The sequence below is a fragment of the Antechinus flavipes genome, chromosome 3 (genome assembly GCF_016432865.1).
Source record: "Antechinus flavipes isolate AdamAnt ecotype Samford, QLD, Australia chromosome 3, AdamAnt_v2, whole genome shotgun sequence".
NCBI classification, from domain to species: Eukaryota; Metazoa; Chordata; class Mammalia; order Dasyuromorphia; family Dasyuridae; genus Antechinus; species Antechinus flavipes.
In genome coordinates, this window is record NC_067400.1 from 33,373,213 (window position 1) to 33,399,952 (window position 26,740).

The 26,740-nt window shown below is 35.3% G+C and overlaps 1 protein-coding gene across 1 annotated transcript in view; it reads left to right on the top strand.

Moving 5' to 3' along the window:
• Positions 1-26,740, top strand: part of NAALADL2 (N-acetylated alpha-linked acidic dipeptidase like 2) — a 979,587-nt gene that overhangs the window by 389,618 nt on the left and 563,229 nt on the right. Inside the window, exon 3 of the mRNA XM_051983192.1 lies at positions 10,348-10,621. Within this exon, the coding sequence (XP_051839152.1) occupies positions 10,348-10,621 (274 nt within the window). The remainder of the gene's footprint in view (positions 1-10,347; positions 10,622-26,740) is intronic.

The window sequence follows — 26,740 nt, forward strand, 5'->3', positions numbered from 1 at the left end:
TTTCAAGTCTAAATCTAAGCATCTGTAATCTTAATCATTCATTCAGTCATCATAGCCAGAATTCCTACTCTGTGTTAAAAACTATTGTTAAGCTCAAAGGATATCGTATCAAGAAAACAAAACAAAACAAAGAATTTCTGCCCTCAAAAGGCTTGCATTCTCTTGGGGTGATACAGCATGTACACTGAGAAAAAGATAAAAAATGCATACAAAGTAATTTCTTTCATTGGATCAGACATTAGCCATTGGGAGGAACAGATTCAGACCCAAGTGTGGTTTTTAGTTAAGACTCTGATTTTTGATCCTATGGGTCCAAATCTTCCTGTACTCTCCAAACATTGTGAAACTCTATCTTCTACAATGATTGTTCTCCTCAGACTTACCAGCTTTCTGAGCATTTGGGCTGAGGTTTCTTGAGTAACACTAGCTCATCTGCAGAATGTATTGATGATCCCTCTCATCTCTTCCCTTCTGGCTAACTAAAGTTCTTTCCCTAACTAAAGTTTCCCTAACTTTCTTATCACACATTGTTGTCCTACCCTCCCCATGAGAAAAATGTCACTGGGGGAGGTGTCTTTCAGAAATGTTTGCTTGGGGAAGAGGGTGTCTCTTGTGAGAAGCTGTGCACCTCTGCAGAAATTCTAACACCCTCATTAAATTCAGTTTTAAATTACTTTTAACTGTCCTACTCAAGGAGATCCTTAATAAACGTTTGATTGATTGATTAGTACTCTCTCTCTGACAAGATTTTACTCTTTCGTGAGCATCAGATACATGTCATGAACACAACTCTGTGTTCATGATGTGTATGGATTCAATTCAAACTTGAATAAGTATGTGAAGCCTTGTACCAAATCAAAGTCTGATCATGTGTAGCTCAAAGAATTTTCAAGGGAAAGTGATTTTGATGTTTCTACATAAATACTTTAGTGCTTTACGATCATTCCTTCTCTCTAAAATTTTATATATTTCCATTGTTGCCTTCCATAAGTTGCAACTTGACTCCACCTTTAGTACTTTAAAAAAAAAAAGTATTATCCTGGATCAGATTCCTTGTAGTGTTCAGAACATGTAAGAATCAAATCATGTTTGGAATTAGATATGGTTTTGTTTGTTTATTTCTGTTTTCCCTTATTCTTCTTTCATTGTTGGTACCAGAGCAGAATCATTTTGAAAAATCTTTTGTTTGTTGACAGTCTAAGAATTGAGAGGGGTCTAGTTGGACCAGCAGACTAGGCTCTAGATGATTAAAAAGCATTTCATAAAAAAGATGCTGATGGCCATGTAAGTGGTTCCTTCTCTGCTTGCTGTGTTCCTCTGTGTGTACAACAAAGGTGAAGTGTGTAAATGACAGCATATCAAATGTTAGAATAAGCAATATGCTTTACTTGCCACAACTGGTCATCTCTCCCCCTCTCCACCTTTCCCTTCCTTCCTCCACTCCCCTCTCTTTCCTTCCCTCCCTCTCTCCATTTTTCTCTTTCCCTCCCTCTCTCCCTATCTTTTTCTCTCTCTCCTTCCCTCTCTCCCTCTCTCTCTCTTTCTCCTCTCGCCCCCTCTCTCTCCCTCTCTCTCTCTTTTCTCTCTCTCCTTAGCACTTTACTTTTTCCTTTTTGTTTGATTACATATTGTTTTGATATCCAGGAACCGGCCATCTAACACATTTGATTTCAATACAGTAGATAAATGGACTGGATTAGCAGATGGTCATCTAATACTTTATGCAAATAGGTATATAATGAAGTATGATTTGATAAAGCAGATACCTCTCCTGGGTACTGTTGGGTTTTTATTGTTGTTGTTGTTGTTTTGGTTTGGTTTTGTGACTACCAAGGCAAGTGATTTCGGTTAGGAACTGTATTGCATCCCAACTCCAGTAGGAACTTAATTAAATCCTATCTGCTTCTGAGAACAATAGAAATATTCCTATGATACTGCCATGATTAGTCAAGGCAACAAAACAAATATAATACAAAAGGAACAGCAATTGTGGTGTTGCTTCCCTCAAGTTTTAAAACTTCCTTGCTTATATGAATGAAAATGCTATCTACCATACGTTTTAATATTCTATAACAAAATTAAGATAAATGTACACCTTGAGAAAGTTGAATAGTCATACAAATAGAGAAAAAAATCCTATGAACTAGAACTGTGATTTCATTGATATGAGAAATTCCCACTGAAGAAATTTCCTCTCCTTATGCAGGTCAATACATGCTGGGCAACTTAACATCTCAGAGAGTTTCCTGGGACTGAGAAAATAGGTTACTTCCCCAGGGTTATACATCTAGTATGTAAATAAGACCGGTGGACTTGAATGCAGATCATCCTGACTCTAAAGCTAGGCCTCTGTTCAGTATACAATTTTGCTTCTTTGAACACAAACTTTTTAAAAAACGATGTTTTGATTATTGCAAAAAAAAAAAAAAAAAGCATCCATAAATCAATTGTTAAGGAGCAAATCAGTAAGACCAATTTCAAGACTACTTAGCATGATGGAAAGATCACTAGATTGTGTGACATTTAAAATGTGTAAGAGACATAGTTTCTGGGTGATTTAATCTTTTTATTAATTAGGCAAATTATTTATGATTTATGATTTATATTTAATTATTAATTGTTATTGTTTTAATAATTGTTATTCATTATTTATTTAATATGAATTATTAATTAATTCATTTATTAATAAAAGGTTCATGGCAATCTTAAATGCCAAAGACCTCTCATGGCAGTTCATATGCCCTCTTCAGGGCAGATTTTTCTGAAGATACCAATCAGCTCTGATTGGTTAACAATTAATGAGAGAATGCATATTATAGAACTCTGATTGGTTAACACAATGAAAGAATGCATATTGTAGTAAGATGTAGGCTAGGTTAAAATGAAGGTTTTAAGGCACATGGCACTGAGTGCCCAAGTCTTGGTCATCAATTTTCATATCATCTGTCTGGATAAAGGGAAATACATATTTTCCCAGACTTGTCTGAGTAAGCATAATGAGTAGAAATTTACCCATTTGCCTAAATTTGGAATTTCTTTTACTGACTTTGATTAAATTTCAGACATCCCAGCTGGGTAAGTCTTTGAAGAAGATTCCCCAGACTGGTTGATTTCTGGATGAGGAAGTAGAAAAGGGAATTAACCTTGGTCCTGATTCAATAATTAGTTAGTGATACAAGAAAAAATTAATTATTTCTCTCAGTTGAGAGTAGAGTTTTAGGTCCAGCCCTGCTTCTAATAAGGTTCCCCTAAATGGAGAATCCTATATACCTATTTGTTCTTTTGTTTTGTGGCACTTCCCTGTGAGAGGAGTGGGGGAAGAAAAGAGCTAAGGAATATTTTATTTTGATTTTTTTCCTTTCTAATAAGTTTGCTTATCCTGGAATACAGTGAAAACGAGAGGCCATTTCAACATAGCCTTATTGAAATGGAATGTGTTTCTTTCAATTATTTAGTCTATTAATGTATTCAACACCTGTGGGAACAGTGGATCATCAAGTAAGGACCGTGTTAATCAAAAGACTTTGTATGTTTCGGCACTATCCAAGTTTATGTCATTGCATTAGAGGGCAGAGCAGATAAAATTGAAGACTTGTAATGTAGTACTGATTGGATTAACTTGTCCATTTTGTGCAGCTTGCTTGAAGTCTTATTTTAGATAAATTAAGAAGATTAAATCTGAAGGGTGACCTTTGACAATTATTCTTTCAGGGAATGAGGTGGGGGGGTGAAGGATTCTGTGCTCTGATGCTGCTAACAATATATTTAGTATTCTCGTGCGGAATTTCTACTCTCTATCTCTTTCCCTGAAACCTTATTAGCCTCCCCAGCCATGATATAGTCTTTATTTTGCTAAATCGCATTTTTTCCCTCAAGAATATGTTCTTAAGTGTTTCATCCTAGTGATGTCTGATACCACTTTTTTTTTTAAACAGTCAATGTGCCCACTGTGAAACAGATTTTCTTTACTGTTAACAGGAGATGAAACTATACAAGTTTAGAAAAAGTGATGGCTTGCCATTGGGTCTCTGTGCTCATTCTTTCTTTTTAACATACTCTAGGATAAGGTGGTTTTAAAAATCGTTTTCTGTATTTTTGTACTTGGGTTATTGCTGAGTTGATCCACCTCCAAGAAACAGAAAGTGAGAAATAAAAACCTGTAATCCTGCAATCAAGAAGTAATTGTTGTGACATCCACTAGTCTTCACTTAACTGGAGGAAGATATCTGATGATGCTTCAAAACTCATTTATTAATCATTATTAATTATATTATAATGCTAACTCTTTCAAGACCACAAGTTCATTAGAATGTGAGTCCTTTTGTGAATAAGAACTATCATCTTTCTTCCTTTCTTCCATTTCCCAAGTATTAACCTAGTGCCTTGCATAGAGCCAGGTGCTAGATACTTACTTGTACACTAAAAGCAGAGCTCTGCTTTTGTAAAGACAGACAAAATGTAGTCCCTGCCTTCACAGAGTTTATAATCTGTCAAGTAATTAATCTCACTGTTAAAAAAAAAACCAGAGTTTTGCATTATAATTGAAAATTCCTCCTCCAATAAATTTTTTATTTTAAGCTCTTCCTTATTTCTCTCTTAGATGGACAAATGTGTCCCTGAATTATCATTGAAGACGGTTATTTGATGATGTCCTATAAAGTTTTTCCTCTGAGTTAAAACAAAGCAAACTGTGACCTTAACATGGCTTTCTCAAAGATCTTTTAAATCCTCTCATTATTATGATTATTTTTTGGTGGACGTAGATCATATAACTTCCCCACCTTCTGTCAACCAATCACAAAGTTTGTCCAGCCAGAAAGAGAGGCATAGTTGTTATTAATTTTAAAAATATCTATCAAGGAAGAAAAATAAATGGTTCTGTATTCCACTAATCACTAAAGTCAGTACTATATGCATAATTCTATTTCATTCTGGAATTAATTTTAATGAAAAGGGACTAGATACATAATTTCTTCTCCAAAATGAAGTGTAGGAATATGAATGTCACTTAACAAAGCCTGGGTTTCCTCTTCTGTAAAAATGAACACAGTAAAGATTACAGTACCTATCTTGAAGACTTATTGTGGGGATCAGGTAAAATAATGTACAAAAAGCACTTTGTAAACTTTTAAGCACAATTTCAGTGTTAAGATTTCAATCAACAGCCCTACCTTAATTTTCTTTATTTGAAACCAGATAAAAGAGAGAGAAAAATAAATTCAAGAATTGATTACTCAAACCTTTTCTTTTTATCATACATTTGTAACAATTGATTCATATACAAAATCTCAGGCCCTAAATATCTTTCAAAGAAAGGTTTCTGAATTTATGAAGTGGCAGAAAAATTTTTGTCCACGGGTAGTTGCTCTCTCCCTCTCTCTCTCCTTTGCCTTCTTCTTGTTTGGAAGTAGATGTAATGTTTTGTTTGTTTTCTTTCTGCCTTCCTTTATTTTTGGTACCAGATCAGAATCATTTTGGAAAGTTCTTTTGTTTATTGACAGTCTAAGAATTGAGGAGTCTCTAGTTGGACAGTAGGCTCAGCTCGGGGTGATTAGAGTGAATTTCATACAAAGATGCTGATGTCCATGTAAGTAGTTTCTTACCTGTTTGTTTTGCATCTATGCAAAGGTGAAGTGTCTAAATGACAGTGTATTCAAATGTTACAATGAGCCATATGCTTTCCTTGTCAGAATTGGTCTTTTCTCACTCTTTGTCATTTTTATCTTTTCCTCTTTCTTTGATTCCATACTATTGTGACTTCCAGTAACCAGCCATCTGAACTGATTGATTTCAATATAGTATATAAAATGGACTGGATTAGCAGATGGTCATCTAATGTTTTATGCAAATAGCTGTGTAATGAAGTATGATTTGATAAAGCAGATTTCTCTCCTGGGTACTTCTTCCTTCCTTCTCTTGAAATATCTATATGCATAAAAAATGCATGCATTTCTCATACCAATACTCGCAAATACATAATCTCCATAGGCGTGTAGCAAAAATGTCCTCGTAACTGTCTTCTGTTTCCTCCACTGTTTTCCTCCACTAGTCATTTAGAGTACACACTTGGCAGTCACCTCAGTGCTAGGAAGACTCCATGCATCGCTTCCTCCAGCCCTGACATCAGTGAAGCTCTATGGCTCATCCAGTAGCAGGTGTTGAACAGCGATATAAACAGCATTTTGTCTTCCAAAGCCAAAACCATCCTGTTTCCAGTCTCTGTTGGCCAATGGAACACTGATGCCAAAGTCACTTCCCAAGTCAGGTATCAGGCGTGACAGTTCATTATGCCATCTGCCAAACCACTGGCCCATTGAAACCCTTATTTTAAATATGAAGGCAGAGTAAACATTTCTGTCAAGCAAATAACTTGTGATTTTAGGTGACACATTCTTTCTGGCCTTGAAGATTTCTCTGTGTTTGAGAAATCGAGGGCAGAGATGAAAATGCAGCTAATTCTCTAACATCAGCCTTGTTTTTAACATATTGACATGTCTGCTTGTACAGACTTTGGAATATAGCAGAATAAAACCAGCCCCTTTCTCTATTACACAAACCCTTTGAGAAAGAGGCAAAAGGAGAAGGAAAGAGAAAAGGAGGGAAAGAGAAGGGAGTAGGAGATGGAGAAGAGAGACAGACAGACAGACATAGACAGGGAGAGACATTCAGTGATTCAGAGACAGGAACAGAGAGAGACGTGGACTCAGAGAGATACAGAGACAGAGAGACAAAGACAGAGACTAAATTCATTTTAAGAAAGATATGAACAAACTGAAGAACATTGAGGGGATGAGCAACAGAAGAATGAACAAATCGTGCAAGAATTAATTGAAGGAATTTTGAAGGTTTAGTTTAGAAAAAAAGACTCAGAAGAGAACTAATATCATGTGTACATGTATTTGTGGGAATGGCACGTGGCTTTTTCTGTTTAGTGTTGAAGTACTTGACTAGGAATAATAGGGGAGAGAGGAAAGATATTAATAACTGTAGGTGATATAAGAGAAAACCTCCTAAAAGTAAAAAGTCCTAAAAATAAGATTTGTCCAAAAATTGACCAAAATATCAGGGAGACTTTGCCCTTCTTAAACTCTTTGAACAAAGACTAGATAACCACTTGTTGAGAATATTGGGGAATGGGGGGTAGGGTTCTTGTTCAGGTTGGCCTATTGGCTGCCAAGACCCCTTCTGATTTTGAATTTCTCTGATTCTGAGATCCCATCTTAGCTCAACCTGCTTTCTCCCTCCTCAATTGTCAGTAGGGAACCACATGATACAATGGCATGAATATCACCTCTGCAGTTAGAGGAACTAAGTTTAAATCCTGTCTCTGATGTTTACTACCTTTCTGACTTCGAAGGTGTCACTTCAGGCTTGACTGAATGATTTCTGGAATCCCTTTCAGTGCTCAATCAAAGATCTTATGAACTTAATCAAATCTTTTCTTTGAGAAGGCAGGGGGAAAACGAGAGCAAGTATGAGAATGAAAGAGACAGAGATAGATAAAGACAGAGAGAAATAGACAAAAACACAGAAGAGACAGAGGTGAGAGATAGAGACTGAGAAAGAGACAAACAGAAGAGAGATAGAGAAACAACTAGAGCAAGAGAAAAACAAAATAGGCAGTTGGAGAGGAGAGAAGAGATAAAGATAGACAGATGCTTTCTATCATACCTATTTGTCTATATACATATATGCATAGAAATAGATATTTTAGCACATGTAGTGACTGCTCTGGATTTATTCTCCCAATCCCCCAAGACTAGCAGATTGGATCCTCAGATTTTGCCTGAATTAATCTCCACCTCTAGATACTAGGGGTACCCCTGAGAGTCAGTGGAGTTCTTTTGGTGCTGTAGATCCAAGGTCACTCTGGTGCATTGTCCAAACTGGACTTGGCTCTAGCTACCTCAAAAATGTATTAGAGGTCCTAGAACTCTGGTGTCTTATTTGAATTTTCAAAGTTCAAAAGTTTGTCTTCTGGTCCATTCTATCTCTACTATAATATCAGGAAGAAATCAAGTACAAGGACAGAAAAAAACTTGTGCTTTATACTCTTGTCAGTCCAGGGTAGATGAACAGATACCTGGTGTTACCTCCTTGTCTCCTTTTCCAGAGCTTCATATTCTTATCTTGATTACAGAGAAGACAAAGATTGATTCAGTTACTCAGTACCTTTTTGTGGCCACTCTGTTCTCCCTCAGCAGCTAATCAAAAAGGTTTTCTCTTCCACTGAGCAAACAGTCACTAGTAGTTCCAGGTATCTGATGTGAAATAGAAAGCCAGATTCCTCTTTTCTCTGGCATCATGCACATCCCAAAACAGGCTCTCCCATTCCCCACCCTCCCCTCCACCCTATGTTGGTTGTTGGCAGGTCCACTCTCAGACTGGGCTTTGCTTGTCCAGCAGCTGCCATTTACATAGGACTTCATGATTATCATGGATTATAATTTGTTCCTCACAAAAACTATTTAAGGGAGTTACTCTAACTATCCTCATTCTGTAAATGAGAAATAAAAACGTGGTAGTGTCTCAGAGCTGAAAAGACCTAGATTCAAGTGCTCCCTTAGAAACATACTGGTTATGTCCCAAGGTAAGTCAGTAGTAGTCTTACAGAGAAGATATCAACCTTTACTTCAGAGGAAATTCCTCACTGAAAGCTTCAAATGAAAGCTCAATCTCCTCTAAGGATAAAGAAATTGGAGCTGATGGATGATAATTGACTTTCCTAGGATCACACAGAAAATCATTGTTAAAGATAAAATTTGGAGTCAGGGCTTCCTAATTCTGGATCTTATTCTCTGGGATGTCATTTACTTGTTCCTCCAGAGTATACAATATAACTCACAAGCATTAGATGGAATGGTGACTAAATCAATTAAATAACAGGGTAGGGAAAAAACAAATAGGGCCAGAATACTGTTTTGCAGAATAAAAAAATACAAAATTTTAAAACTAATTTTGAAGTTTTAAAAATAAATATTCAATTCTTATTTAGAGATGGAGAAGCCATATGGTATAAACAAACAGAGACATGTAGGACACATGGACATCCCATGAATGGGATGACCATGATTATACACTTCTGTGAGTCAAAACTATGGTAACTCCTGGGCAATGACTCTTGAAGGAATCTTACTGATATCTGTGTAACCTAAATGCAATGAACCTACTATCTTTGTAGCTTCAGTACCTGGAATATTATAGGCAACTAATAAATGCTTATGGTTTTATAGATCACTTGCTTCAACTATAGTAAACAATCTGGTCCTATCTTTTCTCCACGGCAGGTACTCTGATATTAGGTGCTTTAATAAATAGAGTGCTTGAACACACACAACTGGGTTTCATAGTGGAGAAGAGCAGGATGGTGGAGGCTAAGGGATTTGATACCAATAGCAATAACAAATTAAGAGAATGACTTTTTTGTCATAAAAAACCCCTGGCAGAGTGCCACCCTGCACCATTTCATTTGAGCTCAGGCCTTGTATTATGATAGGATGATATTTAATAAGCATGCATGTCTAGTGATATCTTAGTGATAATTCAGAAAACATTTCATGAATTCAGTAGGGTTTTAAAATCTAAATAGTCAACAGCATTGCAGATATCAGCCCAGGAAAAATAACATAGACAGATGCAACAATTACAGAAGGTGTAGAAATTCTCAGGCATTGAATAGAATTAATTATGGTACCATTATTTATTCATTTGTATTAAAAGTGGCCATGCTCACGGTCTGACAGAAGGTCATGTTTGGTTTTATCAAATAGGATAATGGATGTGGTAAACTGAAATACTGGGGTTCAATCCTGACTCTACCATTTAATTCTCTTCATGGTACTATTTGAGTCTTAACTCTCCTACTTTCATCTTCCTTGTATGAAAAAGAGAAGGTAAGAGATCAGAGGCCTTAGAAGACTCTTTCTAGCTCTCAATGTATAATCCTAAGTGCATTGAAGCATTATGTGAATATTAGGATCAAAATAGCATATCCTGGGATACCTGAGAAGTCTTTTCCAATTTCATTTAACAGAAAAGGAAACTGAGGTCCAAATATTAAGTTTACCACTCATGTATTCAATAGCAGAGCTGGATTTGAAAAAAAAAATAGTTATTTTTTATAATTTTTTTACATATTTTCATAATTAAAAGGAGCGTTATATAGTAGTGTTCTGATCACTTTAAAGAATAATTGAAGCTCTAAGTATTTGTTGTGCTCATTTATAACCTGATGGACAATGTTGATGTACCTCAAAGGACAGAACTACTATCAATATTTCATTGGATTAAAGAAGTTAATAATTGCTTCTTTCTCATTCTCTTTCTCTTTCTTTCTCTCTCTCTCAGGCATTTGATACAATTAACTAAAAGTGGAGATGACACAGAATTTTCAGAGAAGCTCAAGGCTCAGTGGACTTCTCATGGCCTAGAAGAGGTACAGCTTTTCAATTACTCTGTCCTGCTTAGCTTGCCGGGCTCTTCTCCAAATACGGTGACTCTGAACAACAGCAGCCAATGCTTTTATCCTAATGGCCAGCCATGTGACCAAGGACTCAGCAAGGATCCCAGCCAAGGACCGCTGTACTCATATGCTACCTACTCTGCCAGAGGAACTCTCGAGGTAATATGACCATTTGTCTCTGTCATTTACGGTGAAATGGAATTAGAAAACACCAGCTTTCATCTAAATTGAACTCTCTGGCAAGATGTGAGTGGTGGAAATGTCTGTTATAGGCTCAGAGACTGGAGGGAAGGGAAAGACTTGCAATTCTGGACCCTCCAATCAACCTTCTTGTTGACATGTTTTGAAAGTGAAGACACATAATGAGAATTTAATACTATTGTGTGGTATGATTAATTCCTTCTATTTCAAACCAGTTCTGTTGGTGAAAGAAAAACATTTTTCCACACCTTGCTTCTTAATTATTGAATCAGCAAATATTCATTAAGGATTCCCACTGTATTCTAGACTGAGCTAATCATTGTGTATGGAAAGGTCAAAATGAAACTATCCCTTCCCTCAAAAAGCAAACACTTGATTGAGAAAACATTAATGGGTTGATAAAACTAGAAAGATTATTAGAAGGTAATCCTCTAAGACTATGTTTTCACAGAAAAAAAAGTGGTAGAAAATGAATTCAGTGCTTTGGATAATTATTTTTAAAATAACTATCATGGATTTTTTTCAAAAGGAAATTAACTAAAGAGGAATATTCTTAGTTCCTTGATTTCCTATTTATATACTATATAGCCTGAGAATACAGTTTTTGAAAGAATATTTAAATCTTAGCCATAAAAGACATGAAACAAGTGAAATGTCTTCCTTAAATAGCAGAAAAAAATGTAAATACACTCCTTGAATAATGTTCTGATTAGGAGTGTATGACTTCTAGAAGAAAACTAACTTAGAATTCTACCTTAGGTGCCAACTTTGAACAGGTCTTTATCCTACCCTACCCTTCTTTCTATTGATTTGGTCATGCATCTTAGTTCAGTCCTTAATCCCTCTTACCTAGATGATTGCAGTAGCCTCCTAAGTAATATCCGTGCCTCCCTTCTTTGACCACTCCAATCTAATTTCAGACAGTGCCTAAAGTGCACAGCTCCTAATGTGGAATCCCTATATTTGAAATGCTTTCCTAATCTCTAATTCCATTTAAGACTCAGCCTAGATAGTGTCTCCAGATAAGATCTTTCCTCATTTACCCATTTGTTAATTTTCTCCTCATTCCTGAAATGACTTTTCATTCATATGTGTTTGTATATTTATCTGTAAATTTACTATATCTATATCTTATCATCTATATATACATATATGAAAATGTATCTAAAACAAAATTGGATTGTTATACACACATATTATAGATTAAAACACACAACTGGATCTCATATATACGTGTGTGTATATATATATTACACATATATATTATATATGTGCATGTACTTGTGTGTGTCTCAAAAGTCTCTTAGTGAAGATTTAAGCTACTTTAAATCTGCCCTGAAACTTGTGACATGGTCCATATTTTTTATTTCTAAATTTGTGTGTAAATTGTATCCCTAAAGAGAATGTAGGTACTTTGAAGACCATTTTGTTGTTGTTGTTGATCATGGTTTGATATCCCAGGGTTTTGCTACAAGTATAATAAATACTTAATAATAGTTACTTTAATAAATACTTGCTAAGGAAAATGGATGAACTGATGTCACCATACCTGGAATGCCGACTTGTTTTCAGCTCTAGGAGTCACATTTTAAGAAGAATGTTGATAAATAGGAAGCAGAAGAAAGTAATCAGAATAAGATAGCTTGAACATTTGTTGAATAAACCAAGCATGATTAGGCTGACAAGAAAAAAATTATTGGGCATGTGATAGCCATTGTCAAGTATCTGATGAACTGTCATTTACTGGGTGGATCCTGATTTTTTCTGTTTGGCCCCAGAGAGAATTATGAGGAATAATGGCTACTAGTAGCAAAGGAGTAGTTCAGCTTTATGTCAGGGGCAAAAAGCTTTTAAAATGGCTTCCTTGAGAGAAGAAAGGAAGAATTACTCTACTAGAGGTCTTCACACAGAAACTGGTTAGATACTTTGCAGAGAGTTTAATATTCTCGTGTATGAATTGCACTGGCTAGCATCTGAGCAACTTCCAACTTCATATGATAAAAATTATCTTTTTGACAATTATCAGTTTAATAGAATAACCTATGATCAGATCATTGAGACAAAAAAAGGCAACTTAGATTTCAGGTAAACTTAGCCCTCGTTGATCCCTTACTGATTTCTGACTTTAGTAACTACCTCCATTGTATGACAATCATATCAAATATTCCTATAACCTTAAAGTTTGTAGAATGATGTGTATCTATTTTCTCATATGAAGATCATAATCATTATTATTAAAGAACTAATCTAGAAATTACCTCCCCCCCCACCTTTTTCAAATAAAGAAATTGACATTTAAAGAGACTAACTCAGTGCTACTCAGATAGTGAGTTTCAGGATTTGAAGTCATGTTTTCCCAAGTGGGGTTTAGCACTTGGAGTACTAATCAACATTGACTGCACATATTGTCAAAATAGGTAAAACTCAGGAGGAAAAAAATCTTGATCATGGACTTCATGCCATCATCATGGTGCTATGATCAATAGTTAATTCAGAAACTATAAATAACACATGATTGCAGAAAAGAATCTTCATTGCTAATTATGACAATACTAGGTAACTATTTTCCCGTTTTCGTCTCTAATACTTGTCTCTCTTGATCTTCTTGTGGACAAAAGACAAATATATGGGTTGATAGTAAAGCAGGTGCCTTGTAGCTTTTTGAACAACCTTAATGAAAGTATTGATTTGCTAAATGGATATCAGTACCAAAAGAGTTTCTAACAGAGTACAACTGGGTTCTGTTATTGCCACCTCTGTTTGATTTCCCCTCTCTTCCTCTACTGTATCTGCATCTATATCTATTATCTATACACACATATGTGAAAATATACCTGAAACATAGATGTAGATATAAACATACAATTGGATTTCATATGTGTGTGTGCTCTATTTACTGCAGCACATAGCTTCCCCTGATTTTTTTCTAAAACGAGCATAATAATAAATTTTACTTTTGATAAAAACTAGAAAGATTATTTGTTCTGGCATAGGTCAGAATGAAGACTCAAAAATACATTGTATTTCAGATGGAAATTCAGAAGCTATGAGAGAATTTTGGCTTGACTGTATTTTATGGGGAAAATAGCTAGGCTAGAAATTGACTTATAACACTATGATTGACTATGATTACACAAAACAAAACAAAAACAAATAAACAAAAAACTCAAGCATCCCTCCCAAAAAAACAAAACAAAACAAAACAAAAACCTAAGCTGACTGGAGAGATAATAGATAACAGGCCTGGTACTCTGCCTTGATCACACTACAGTGAAGTATTGTATTCCTTTCTGGATACGACATCTTAAGAAATATTTGGCAAACTTCCCCTCCTTCAAAGTTGAAATGGATGATCTCTGAAGTTAATGCCAAGTGTAAAAATCTATGATCTCATTCTTTCTCCCTTAATTCAATCCCTTGAGAATAAAATGAGGGAGTACAGGTATGTCACTTCTAGTTTTGGATGTGATAAAAAGAGTTGTTAAATGAGTTCTACAAATCTATACCATTGATTTATTATATTAATAGAGTCAGGAGTAGAATTCTTTGCCTAAAGCAAAGGGATCATGCACCATGTCTACTATTCCCAACTATGATCTGAATAAAATTAAAATGTAATTGGGAAATATTTTTTTCAAAATAAATAAAAATACAATAGAACATAGTTAATGTTAATATGTAGTTTTCTATATGTGCCTGCCAAGAGTCTTATGTATAGTTTCTTGTTTCTATTTATGCTTGACAAAACTGCTCTTAACCCGATTGCACCTCCATGTCTGCATATTTTAATTATTTAGTTGCCCTCTTAACTTTCACTTGATATATATGGATATAATATAGAAAAGTAAAAGAAATATTAGATTTGAAGCATAGATTTGAAGCTTAAGGTCACCTAAGTGACCTTAAGAAAGTGAACCTAATTCTCTAAGCATTGGTATTTTCATAGCAAAAAAAAAAAAGGGGGGGGGAGGGATTCTAGATGGCATCTAAATTTTCTTATAGCTCTAAATCTGTGGATATAATGAGATATAGATAGAAAAAGAAAAAATAAAAAGACAGCACTTACCAAACATATGATCATATAAAATATTAATAATTGTTATGTCCCAGGTGCTGTTCTAAACTTTAGGGATATAAAAATAAGTCAATTAAGGCAATCCCTGCTCTTGGAGAGTTTAGATTCTAAAGAAAGAAGATAACAAATACAAAGGAATTGTAGGAGAAAGAGGAGATAGTCTAAGTGGAGCTGTCTTGGTATAAAGACAGCCAGAAAGTTCTATAGAGACTTGGATTCTGAGAGATAAGACCAAAGCTGGCCTATCATAGTCCAAGAGCAGGAACAAGGATCAATTCCAGTTTTCCATTGGGGGTAAAGGTGGAGATAATGACATGAGTGGAGATGGCATGGCATGAAGGTCAGTGGGAAGTGACGTTAATTTGAATGAGTCAATAATAGAGAAATGGCTTCTCTAACATTAAGGTTTCAGTTGGCCGTGTTAAAATAAGAAGAGTGTAAATGCTTTATTTCCTCACCTTTGAAGCTATCAGTTGCCTGTTAATTTTAATAAGGTGACAGTTTTTTCTGGTTATGGTTCCTGGGATCTTTGAGACCACATTGACCGAATCTAAGATTTTTGCAGAAAAAACTTTGTTCTGTGATAATATCTAAAGATTTCTTTGAAATTCCATGTTCACTGCTCCACCAACTCACCCTTTTTTTCTTTCCTGCTGCACAGGTTCATACTTGCTTTCAGCCAAAGGAATCCTGGCAGGAGTCTTAAAATTAATGAAAAGTTAATAAAATATTGAATGTGCATGCACAAGGTTGAAGGCATGGCTCTACAAATTTTTGTTCTCTTCATGGCTCCTCTCCTCTCCTTTCTCTCCCCTCTCCTTCCTATTTCTTGCATATAATGGCAGTTTTTTGAGGTTGTAGAAAAATTAGTCATCCTTTGCCCCCTGACAGATTGGTACTATAGGACATCTAAGCAGTCACCTTTCATTTTCTTTATCCTCCCAAATCTCTGTTGATTATAGTACTTCAGCTTCCAATGCTCTCAGCATTCAGCTGGAGAAGGAAGGATAATATTATCTCATCTCTTAAGACTTGCTATCCCTTTCCTGGTGCAGATAAGTGTTACCTGGTAGTGTTTCCTTTTAAACATTTAATGTATTTTGAATTTGTCGTACCAAAAAATGAGTAATTATATATTTTTCAACTTAAACTAGGTAAAACCTACGGAAAATTTTGTAAGGCTTAATAAAGTAGGATGGACTAGCGTCTCTCTATATCTCTTAACTTCTAATTATTCCATGCTGGTTTCTAGCTGAATTCTACAAATTATTTGGTTAGTAGAGAGACTATGAATGAATATAGGAGATAAACATTTCTTATTAGAAATCCAGATCTTATTTTTCCTCAGCTTGCTATTCATTAACAAAAAAACTTCATCTCCTCCTCCTTCCCCATAATGAGGCAAAAGGGGGCACAACTCCATGAATTATTTCCTTGAACAAAATAGACCAAATCAGAGGATCTTTAGAACTGGTGATTCAAACTTGACTAAGTCACACTGCCAGCAAGTTTCAGAGGCAGCATTTGAATCTGGATCTTTTTCATTCTCCAAGGCTAACACTCTATCCTTTCTGATCTGCTGAGCATTATTATCTCATTTGGGATAAATTCAGCTGAGCATGATGTAGATGAGTACATCTTGGAAAGATCCTGAGTCTTGAGATACAACGTTTCATTGGAAGAGATACTCCCCCAGTGGAGCATTATTACTATAGTCAGACATTTTGGAACATCACTAATTGTTTATTAGAGGGGTAAGCAGGATGGTTAGCTCTTCCTGAAGGAAGGTAGGTCTCAGATCCTACCTCAGTTACTGGGTGTGAGTAACCTATCTGGCAGTCTCTACATTTCCCTAAGTCTTCCCCAGTTGGGTCCCATCATTCTGTGGGAGAGAATGGCTTATCTTGCAGAGATCACATTCTTTATTCTTGGTATTAGCAGACAGCCTTCACTCACCAACATCAGGAAGGAGGTAGAGAGAAAGGATGGGAATAGCAGGGGTGGGGAGGACATGTTGGGAGGGATGCATGGTTATTGAAACTGTGTCTCAAAGTTTGGGAAGGATCATGAGATATGTGAGCTCAATTGGGAGAAAGAAACATTCCCCTTTCCTCGTCAGATCTGTTACTCATTTGTTATCTGTAACCCCATCTTCTACCCTAGTTAAATTTCTTCTGTTCACCAGGAATGGACTGAGTTAATAAGACAATCCCAACGTCATGGTCATATTTCTCTTTCTCTTGAACTCCAAATAGCTTCATTCCTCAGAAATTATAGAAATTAACAGGTGACTATTATTGGGCCTGTATTTTTGTATTAGATGCTATGTCTTAGAGTCTTAGGGGTATTTGACTGATTTCCTATCCTACATCATCTCCTTTTTTCTCAGACAATAGGTATCTAAGGTTACACAGCCAGTAAATATCAACTATCTGAGGCTTAATTTAAGTCCAACTGATTTTATTTGCTCTATCCACTACACCACCTAATTGTGTCATTTCTTTCAAATTATTTTATATATAGTCACCATTGTATCTACAGGAGATACATTATATGTAACCAATATGGTTATAATTGAGGTCAAATTTTGAAACCCAGACCATTATTTAGAAAATACATGTTAGCTAGCTATATTTATTTAGCTTTAACTCATTACAAGTGTAGTTTGTGTATCAAAACATCCTGGAGGTGAGGGGTTCCACAATGATTCTTAATTAGGAAATTTTGATACAAATTGAACCTTATGGACAAAATACTTGAGACAGTTATACTTGAATCAGAACAGACAGAATTTGTGTTCCATGGCATAAAATTGAATCAAGGATTTTCAAGGTAAAGAACTCGGGGAATCAGCTGGATGTTGATCATGACAGATTTGCATTTGTTCTGATTAGATTCTGGTTTGTTTTGCTTTTCGGTCATTTCATAGCACTTGCCTCTTGTTTTTGGTTGTTGTACAACCTAGGGGTTACCCATGATCATGTAGACAGTATACGTCAGGCTCAGTATTTGGATCAAGATTTTCTTGATTATGGGAATCATTCTTTATCCACTAGGCTTTGCTGCTTCTATGGAAAAGGTACTGTGGACATTATTCTCCTTTTTTCATAGATGAATAAAAGGAAAGGTACTTGCCAATATTCACAGAGTTAGCAACTGCCAGAGACTAAATTTAAATCCACACCTTCCAGGATCCTTCTGTTTGCTTGAGATAGCTACAAGTCAAAGTAGATAGAACCCTGGTAAAATCCAGCCTCAAATACTTATAGTTACATGTCCTTGGACATGACATTCAACCTCTTCCTGCCTCAGTTTCCTCATCTGTAAAATGGATATAGTAGTAGCGCTATCTTCCAAATGCTATGATTTGTGAAGATCAGATGGAAAATACATTTGTACTTTGTGAACTTTAATGTGCTTTATAAAAGCTAGTTTTTATTATTATTTTATATCATTTTTGAAAAATGGTTTAGCTTTATTTAGAGATACAGTTGCATAGTTAGTCATCAAGTGATGCGTTTTTTCTTTTCGGATTACAACCCCTCATGAAGCCTATCTATTAATGTGTATAAGATATGAGCATTCACCACAGTTCATGACACATAGTAGGTGCTTTTAAAATTTTTTTTGACTGGCTAATTAAGATCTGTCTTTATGGGATTTCAGGTTTTGGGAGTATCGAAATATTACTGCAATTCCTAATTCAAATCAACCTGGGGATGTTTTTAGTAGGCTTTTTTTTTAATCTGGAGTATATTTTATTTACTTAGCCATTAAAAGAATTCTTAAGTTATTATAGTCTGGCTGCCAAAAGAACCACATAGCTCCTTTTTGTTTTGACAAGGTTATTTCTAGAATAGTAGCATTCCTTTTCTTTGTAGGGCCATCCTGTCCATTCATCATAGGGCCATTTTGTGTGAGCTATCCAATTTGTGCTTTCTGGTAACAGTCTAAACAGCATTTGTGATATCTGAGATCTACTTCGAAAACCTACTTAGTGCCAGCATGATGGATGGTGTACTTTGCAACTTCTTTGGAATTCATCGTGCATTGGAAAGGTGACATTGTTTACCCCGTCATCATGACAGGTGGGTCAGTAGAAGGGTTCTAAGGAGACTTGTCCTGTCAGTTGTGAAATACATATTAGAATGGATACATAAATAATTTAGCATGGGTAAGGTTGGCTTGGGGGAATAAACAGACTTGTATTTTTATTAAAAGGTAAGGATCGACTATAATTCTGTGGCAAGGTCAAAGATTTTGCTGACAACTTTCCATTATCTTCATAAGTAGGCTATTTGGCTTTGCATTTCATTCCTATCCTTGAGAATTGTTCTTATAAGAAAAAAAAAAGATGAAGAAAAACAAACAATTATCCCCTTTAAAGGACTAGGTGCTGTTATTTTTCTCTGGTTTTATTTTTAAATCTCATTTGTTTTTCTGTTACATTTTTCAGATGTTTATTTGACTATCAATTCCAAAAGCATGTATTAGGCTCCCTTTCCTCCAGAAGTTTACATATACACAAATAAGTCAATATAACATATGTTCCAAAAAATACAAAATTATTTTAAGGGCCACTTAAATCTAGGAGTGGTTGAACATTAGAAAAGGTTTCCTATAAGAAGTAGTATTTCAGTTCAACAACTGGAAGAAACGAGGGAGTCTGAAAGATTGGAAGTTAAAAGGAAATCCATTTCAGAATATTGGACAGACTAGAAAAAATACAAGATAAGAGATTTGTGAATGGGGAACAGCAAAAGTAGTCTTGTTTGACTAGAATATATTATAGCCAACTCCTTAACAAAATATATGATATGATGATATTGGTGGCTATATATTGGACATTAGATAGTAGAAATAACAGAAATGATTAAAATTGTAATTGTAATATGACATGGAAACTGGAAACAAATCTTGTGCTTGGCTTCCTGAATTATTCCTAACTTTGATTTAATGTGCTGAATATTAATTGATAAGGAAGAAAGCTCCTTGATGACAATGACTAAATATTAAAATATAAATAATACCCCGCTGTGTATTCTGAATTAAAACTGGCAGTTTGAAAGAATGAAAGGTATTCTTGAAGGTGGGATGATAAATCATGTAGAACTGGGCTTTAATAGCCCTTCTTGTCTATACAGATAAAGTATCAAGACATGGTGGTTTGTTAACATATAATATCTGAACAGCACACCCAATATTTTGTCAGGTTATCTACAAAGAAAAATACAGTCATCCTCTAGTTGCATAAAATTACTTAATGCCTTATGGTTGTATGTCTCTTTCCTTATGGCTTTGTAATGTTTTCAGACAAAAGCTACCTTTCAGTGCTAATCCACAGAGTGGCTTGGTGAAGTTAGTTCTATATGATTCAGTGTCCTGGATGAAATTTCAGGAGATTGGAGAAATAGGTTTACAAAGCAATCTTGTAGCTTCTTGCATGATATACAAAGACACTGCTGAATCACTATCCCTGGAAATTAGAGCTTTGTCTAGTTTTTAGTAGTGGTGATTGGTATGCATTAATTATGCACTCTTCTTCCTTTTTCTCTTGACAAGGCCCCATTTCAGGAAAAAAAAAAGTATTTGTCTTTAAGGTGGCTGGGTTAGGCTGTTCCCAATGTCCAACATCAATCAACAGTCATTTATTAAATATCCACAATATGTTGGACACAATTCTAGGGGATTATAGACACAAAAACAGAAATTGAATGTCTCAGATGGCTTGCATTCTATTGAAGAAACCAATATGGATAGATGGATGGATAGATAGGTAAATAGATGGACAGATACTCTGACAGACAAACAGACAGACAGATAGATAGATAGATAAATAGAGATAATAAGACGGATGGATGGGTGGATGGATGGATAGATGGTTAGATAGATCAATTGATAAAAGCAGACAGACACCCAGAGAAATAGAGAAATTTAGAAAAATGTCTTAAGCTCTCTAAACCTTAAAAATGAATTAAGACACTTCATATCCTCTGTATAAATTATTTCTAAAATAAATAAAGATAACTTTAGTGAGAAGATCCTCACATGATCCAAAAGGTTTTGTTATTGTAGTTTTTCTTTCCTTTTTGCTGTGCTTGTATTTGTTGTTTTGTTTTTTCCATACAAAGTCAACTGGCCTAGATGTGTATAGAATCTCTGACTTGGAACTTTTATAAACATCTTAATCAAGTCAACTGAGTCTTAGTTTAGGCCAACTTTGAGAAACTGTTGGTCTATATGGTCATGGAAACAGTGCTAAACTTAAACTGAGGAGAATTGCTGGACATTCAAATATAACTGTACCGCTAATGCCCTTTGTGATCTTGAGTAATTTATTTCCAGAATCTAAAATTCAATACAACTTAAAGCATTACTTTTCTAAGCAGCAAAAGTAGAATGTATGACCCTGAGCAAGTGACTTAACTTCTTTCTTTGGGTCAGTTCCCTTGGAATTTGCTCAATTTCTTCATCTGCCCTTGCCACTCAAAATTCACAATTCTACAAGCCAATGGTGGGCAGTGAGGTACAATGAGTAGGGTGTCAGGCCTAGAATCAGGAATACTCATCTTCCTGAGTTCAAATCTGGCTTCAGACACTCAGTGGCTGTATGATCCTGGGCAAGTTATTAAACTCCATTTGCCTCAGTTTACTTATTTGTAAAATGAACAAGAGAAGGAAATAGCAAACCACTCAAGTATCTTTGTCAAGATAAATCCCAATGGAGTCATAGAATTAGATATGACTGGAAAAACAACCAACCAACAAGAAAAATGAGCTTATCACCTACTAAGTCAGAGAAAGGTTTCATTCTGCGTCATGCCAGGAATTATCTGAGCTCCTGAAATCAAATAAGCTGTTGCAAAGAATTTTTGCATAATCACATAAAATTGAGATGAGATTACTTGTACTATGTGTACTACTCCATAAATTTTTTGCATAGAAAGCCCACTGTGCTTCTTAAAAGTGTTAGTAGTAATTTTAAGTCACCTTGACATTAGGAACAGCTTCATTTTTGTTCCTATTGTGTCTACTACAGATGCCTAACAAATTGTTATTAAAATAATTGGAATTGAGGCACTTGTCTAGTCCTGGTCTATAAATAGTCAGTATGACTCCATTGCTTCTGTAAAAGTTGGAACAATTGCCTGCCTAAATCCACCTTTCCCTTATGTTATTAAAATTTAAGTTTCTTGAGGAGAAAAACAGTTTTGTTTTTATGTTTGGATCTTTGGTACCTATTGTGGTTCCTGGCATATAATAGGCATTTAATAAGTGATTTTTAACCATTTTTTATGTTCTTGATTTAATTGGCTTTTGAATTAACATTATTAAATTAATTATTATGGTTATATTAATTGCACATAATAACCCTGGCTTCCTGACCACTATAACTTCAGGATCCATGAAGTTACTGTGTATCCATTTAGCTGAAATTTTCTAATATGTGTGTGTCTGAAAATATAGATGAAAAAAATAACTTAAAACATAATGCCCCCGGTTAAGCATTCATCATAATATGCTTTCTTAGTGCATTTTTGAAAAGATTGCATCTTCTGGCTGGGAAAAAAACAAGCTCTGCTTTATGAAGTTCGATTAAGGCTCTAAAGTAGAGGTAAATATATATATTTTGATGAGAAGGCTAGATCAAGAGATCTGTGTAATACATTTTTATTGAGCTACTTTTCTAGAAGAAAAAATAAACTTTAAAAATGTGACTTTCTTTATTTAGATAAAAAAACTGCTCTTTAATATATCCAGATAGTCATAGTATTTTGGGGGATGGGGGAACCCAGGCCAGCAATGTCATTTTTCCTTTGGATTTGTTTTAAAGTATATTATTCTGAGATAATCATTAATGATGTGATATTCTTTGTCTATCTCTTGTGTTTCGTATGGTATGACAAAAAACATTGATGTGGAGTTAAATCCATTTCAATGTCCTGTGCAAAGCATGATTTCAATGCTTGTTGCTAATCCATTCCTTTGTTAATCTTAAAAAGTTCATGATAAAAATTTTTTCTATAGGATTCAGCTCCTTTATGTAAATGTCATTTGTTTTTAGTAGAAGTAGGTTTTTGTTTGTTTTTATCAGTGATCTTATGGAAAATTGAAGGAACTTTTTTTCCAAATAAATCTGCACATTCTTTCATACCTTCAGATTAATGAATTGTGTGTTACCATTAATCTCAGAGTAAGAGAAAGCCCTTCTCAGGTCTATTTGCAGCAGCTATCCCATTTTGACTCTGAAATTCAATCCTACTGGATGTGGGCTACATTGGGGAACTTTCTCAGCCTTCCTGAAGATCGAGCTTAATAAATCCATAGTTGAGATCCAAATTTTCACATTAGTTACCTCAGTTCTTGCTTAATTGTCATCATCGACCCCCTCCCTCTTGCCAAGCAAACTTCCTGCGTTCCTCAGAGAAACAAGATTGGGCTTAAGAAAAAAAAAAAAAAAACAACAACAACAACAACTTCTTATTTCTTTCTCACAGATTAGTTCACTGAAGCAAACTAGAAACTCATAGGTGAGACATGGTTTTTCTCCTGCTCTGGGACTAATGATAACATAATCCTAGAGCTGAGCCAATAGAACATATGCTGCTGTCCCCATCACTTAGAAAATCCCATCATCCTCTGAATTCCTCCAGCCTTTCTGCCCCATCATCAGTGGTTATTGGCTTTTGAATGCTTCAGGTTGTTCCTTACCAGTCCATAGATCTACCTGTATCAATATGCTTTTACATATGGGCTAAAAGAAAGACAGTATGGTACATGGGAAGAGCTTTGGGAAGCTTTGGGTTATCTCTTTATCTACTTAAAACTATTCTGAATATTTATTCAATAACTACATTGAAACTAAGCAGGTAGCAACTCTGGATGATTATTTCTCTTCAGAAAATCATGTTTATGTTGTCACTAAGCATTATATACTATTTGTCACTGAAGCAAACAGTTTTAAGAAGGTGTATAAATGTTTGTGAGTAAAAACAGGCCATGTGTTTAGAGAGGTTACAGTTTTAACTGATCTTTTCCAGAGTTGTGATCTTCAAGAGATTTCACTTGATGAAAAGCCCTTGAGCAGGAAAAACAAACAAAAAATAAAGACCAAAAAATCTACCCAACAAATGCTGAGAAAGACTTTTGAATGAAGGATGTTTTATAGGTACTGGAATGTTTTTAAGTAAGAAAGACAGTTAATTTTTCAAATCTATGTGTAGGATGTGAAGCTAGAAAGAGGCATTAGAGATCATTTAATCTTTCCCTTATTTTTTTTTGCTAATAAATAAACTGAGAGGACAGATTGGGCAAGTGATCTGGCTAAAGTATCCACACTGGTAGATGGACATTATTTTGTTAAACAACTGCAGTGCACCAAGCACTGTGATACAGATAAAAAATCTCATATATTGTCTGCCTTCATAGAGCTTACTTACATTCTGCTCAAATACTATAAGGAAATAGATTCAGGCTTAGAAGGGACCTTAAAAACTATATAATTCAACTTCTTTATACCCTGAGTCAGACAAGGTATGTGCCATAACGAGAATTCAAACCTAGGTTTTCTGATTCCAAGACCAATGCTCTTTCTGCTACTGCACAAATAAAAAATACTATTATAGGCATTTCAGCCCAGGTTCTCCATCCACATACCTAAGGATTTTTCTAATATACCACAAATGAATAGCATGTCTTCCATTTGAACAGCATTGGTGTTAGGCTGTGTGAATGTCAAAGTTCATTTCCTTTATTTGGAAGACTCTATGTCTGAAAAAATAAAACAGGCCCATTTTTTAACCTTTTCTGATTTCTAAAATTTCTGATTTATTATGAAATGACTTTTCAAATCAGAGTTTACTTCCCAACTCTGTCACAAATTCATGATTCCATCAATACTTGGCAAAAACTTGAGATTATGCTCTAACCCCTTACAAGAAGAGGAGGTATGACCAAAAAAGATGAGGTTGAAAATGTTGAATTTGAAACCAATCGGAGTGCTCCCAGCTTTATAAGCAGAGATGCTGAGGGGCCAGGCCCTCTTATCACAGAGTACTTTTTCTCTTCCCAGGATGGCTTCCTCTCTTTGAATCATTGGCCCCCAGGGACCAGCCCATATGCTTTGCTTATTCTCCTCCCTTGAGGCCGCTATAGCTTGCAAATTCAGTCTCACAACTTCTGTTCCTGAAGCAAAACTGCAAATCTTTGGAGATTTCCAAAAGGTTTCTCTTGCTATAAACAAAGGAAAGCAGATTGGAGTCAATATTAAAAAGGGGTAGGGGCTGGGGACAAGTCACATATTCCAAAAAAAAAAGTGTTTTTAAGATGCTTCCTCAGCTTGGTTTTTGGGACTCTCACCCAAACCCATCCTGTCCGCCTCCTTTCCCTATATTGGTATTTTTGTCTCATTCAATTAATGAATGAAGGATAAAAAATGAAACAATTTAATATGTTCTCTAGTGTCAAAGGATTTCATTTCTCCTTTAGAGACATCAAGTTCTGATATAGTGAGAGCTTAGGCCCTGTGTCTGGAGTATCTGAGTTCAGTTCAAGTCCTACCTGTTTTTAACTGGACAAGTTATTTTATCTCTATTAGACTTGAGGTAACTTTTTAAAGCTTAGAAATTGTAAAGATATTGGCGGTCTACATTAGAAACAAAATTTTTAATTTAAATAAAGAAAGAAGGAAAGAAATAAGGTAGGAAGAAAAGAAGGGATGAAAGAAAGGCAGAAGGAAAGGAGGGAAGAAAGAGAAAAGATATAGGGAAGAAAGAAAGAAAGAGGAAAGGAAGGAGAGGGGAGAGAAATGAGGAAAAAGGAAGAATTAGTGAAGGAAAAGATGGAGGGAGAAAAGAAGAGGGAAAGATGAATGAAGGAAGAGAAGGGAAGAAAGAGAAAAGGGAGAGAAGGAAGGACAAAAGAGAAGGAATAGAAAAATAAAGTAAGGGGGAAAAAGATAAGGAAAAGAGAGAAAAGTAAAAGAGAACAAGACATAAAGAAAAAATAGACCAGTACAAATGAATTATAATTTAGTTGGAAAAATCCATGTTAAAAGATACACAAGGTAGGAAGGAGTTAAGTTAAAAAAAATCTTTAAATAACTGGTTGCCAATCTCTGTAATTCATACCATGGACCAAGAAAAGCAAAAACCAATCTGATTTTGTGATTCCATTTGGGGTTTTCTTAGCAAAAATACCAGGGTATTTTGCCAGTTCCTTCTCCAGCTCATTTTATAGATGAGTTAATTGAGGCAAAGAGTGTTTAACTGTGTTGCCCAGGGTGACACAAGAAGTAAGTATCCGAGGCTGGATTTGAAATCAGGAAGATAAGGTTTTCTGACTCCAGACCCAACACTTTATGCATTGTACCACCTAGCTGATAGCATACATTAAGTGCTTAATAAAGGTTTGTCGATTGACTGATTGACCCAGTGTCATCAGGTCTCCTCTCTACCGGCACCATTTTCTCTGCTTCTATTCTTAGGCAAGAATTCAACTTGACCTTTCATTTCATTATGTCTCCATTCCATTTCTCTTTTCTCTTTCTCTCATTTCTTGATGAAGTTTTTGCTTAATATTTCAGCTTTTTCCACACCATCCACTCATTCCTCTTCTGCTTGTAACCTGGCTTCTGTTCCCAGTTTTTCTACTGAAATTGTTACTGAAAAGGAAACTATTTTCTTGCTTACTAGCAATTCAAAGACTCTTTTCCTCAGTTCCAAGATATCCTCCTCCTTGTTCTCTTTCTCCTTCCTTCTAGAATTTGGATAGCATCTTATTATTTTGCAAAGCACCTAACATGCATTATCTCATTTTGTCTTAACATCAAGGATTATTGTGAAGTAGGTGCTGTTATTATCATCTTTTAGACATGAAGAAATTGAGGGTGAGGGTAGATAAATGGCTTCTCTCAGATAACTGGAAAATACCTTTCAATCTCCATATCTGGCTTTCTCCCTGATGTACAACTTAGCTTCCTCATTCCCTGATCTTGAATTTCC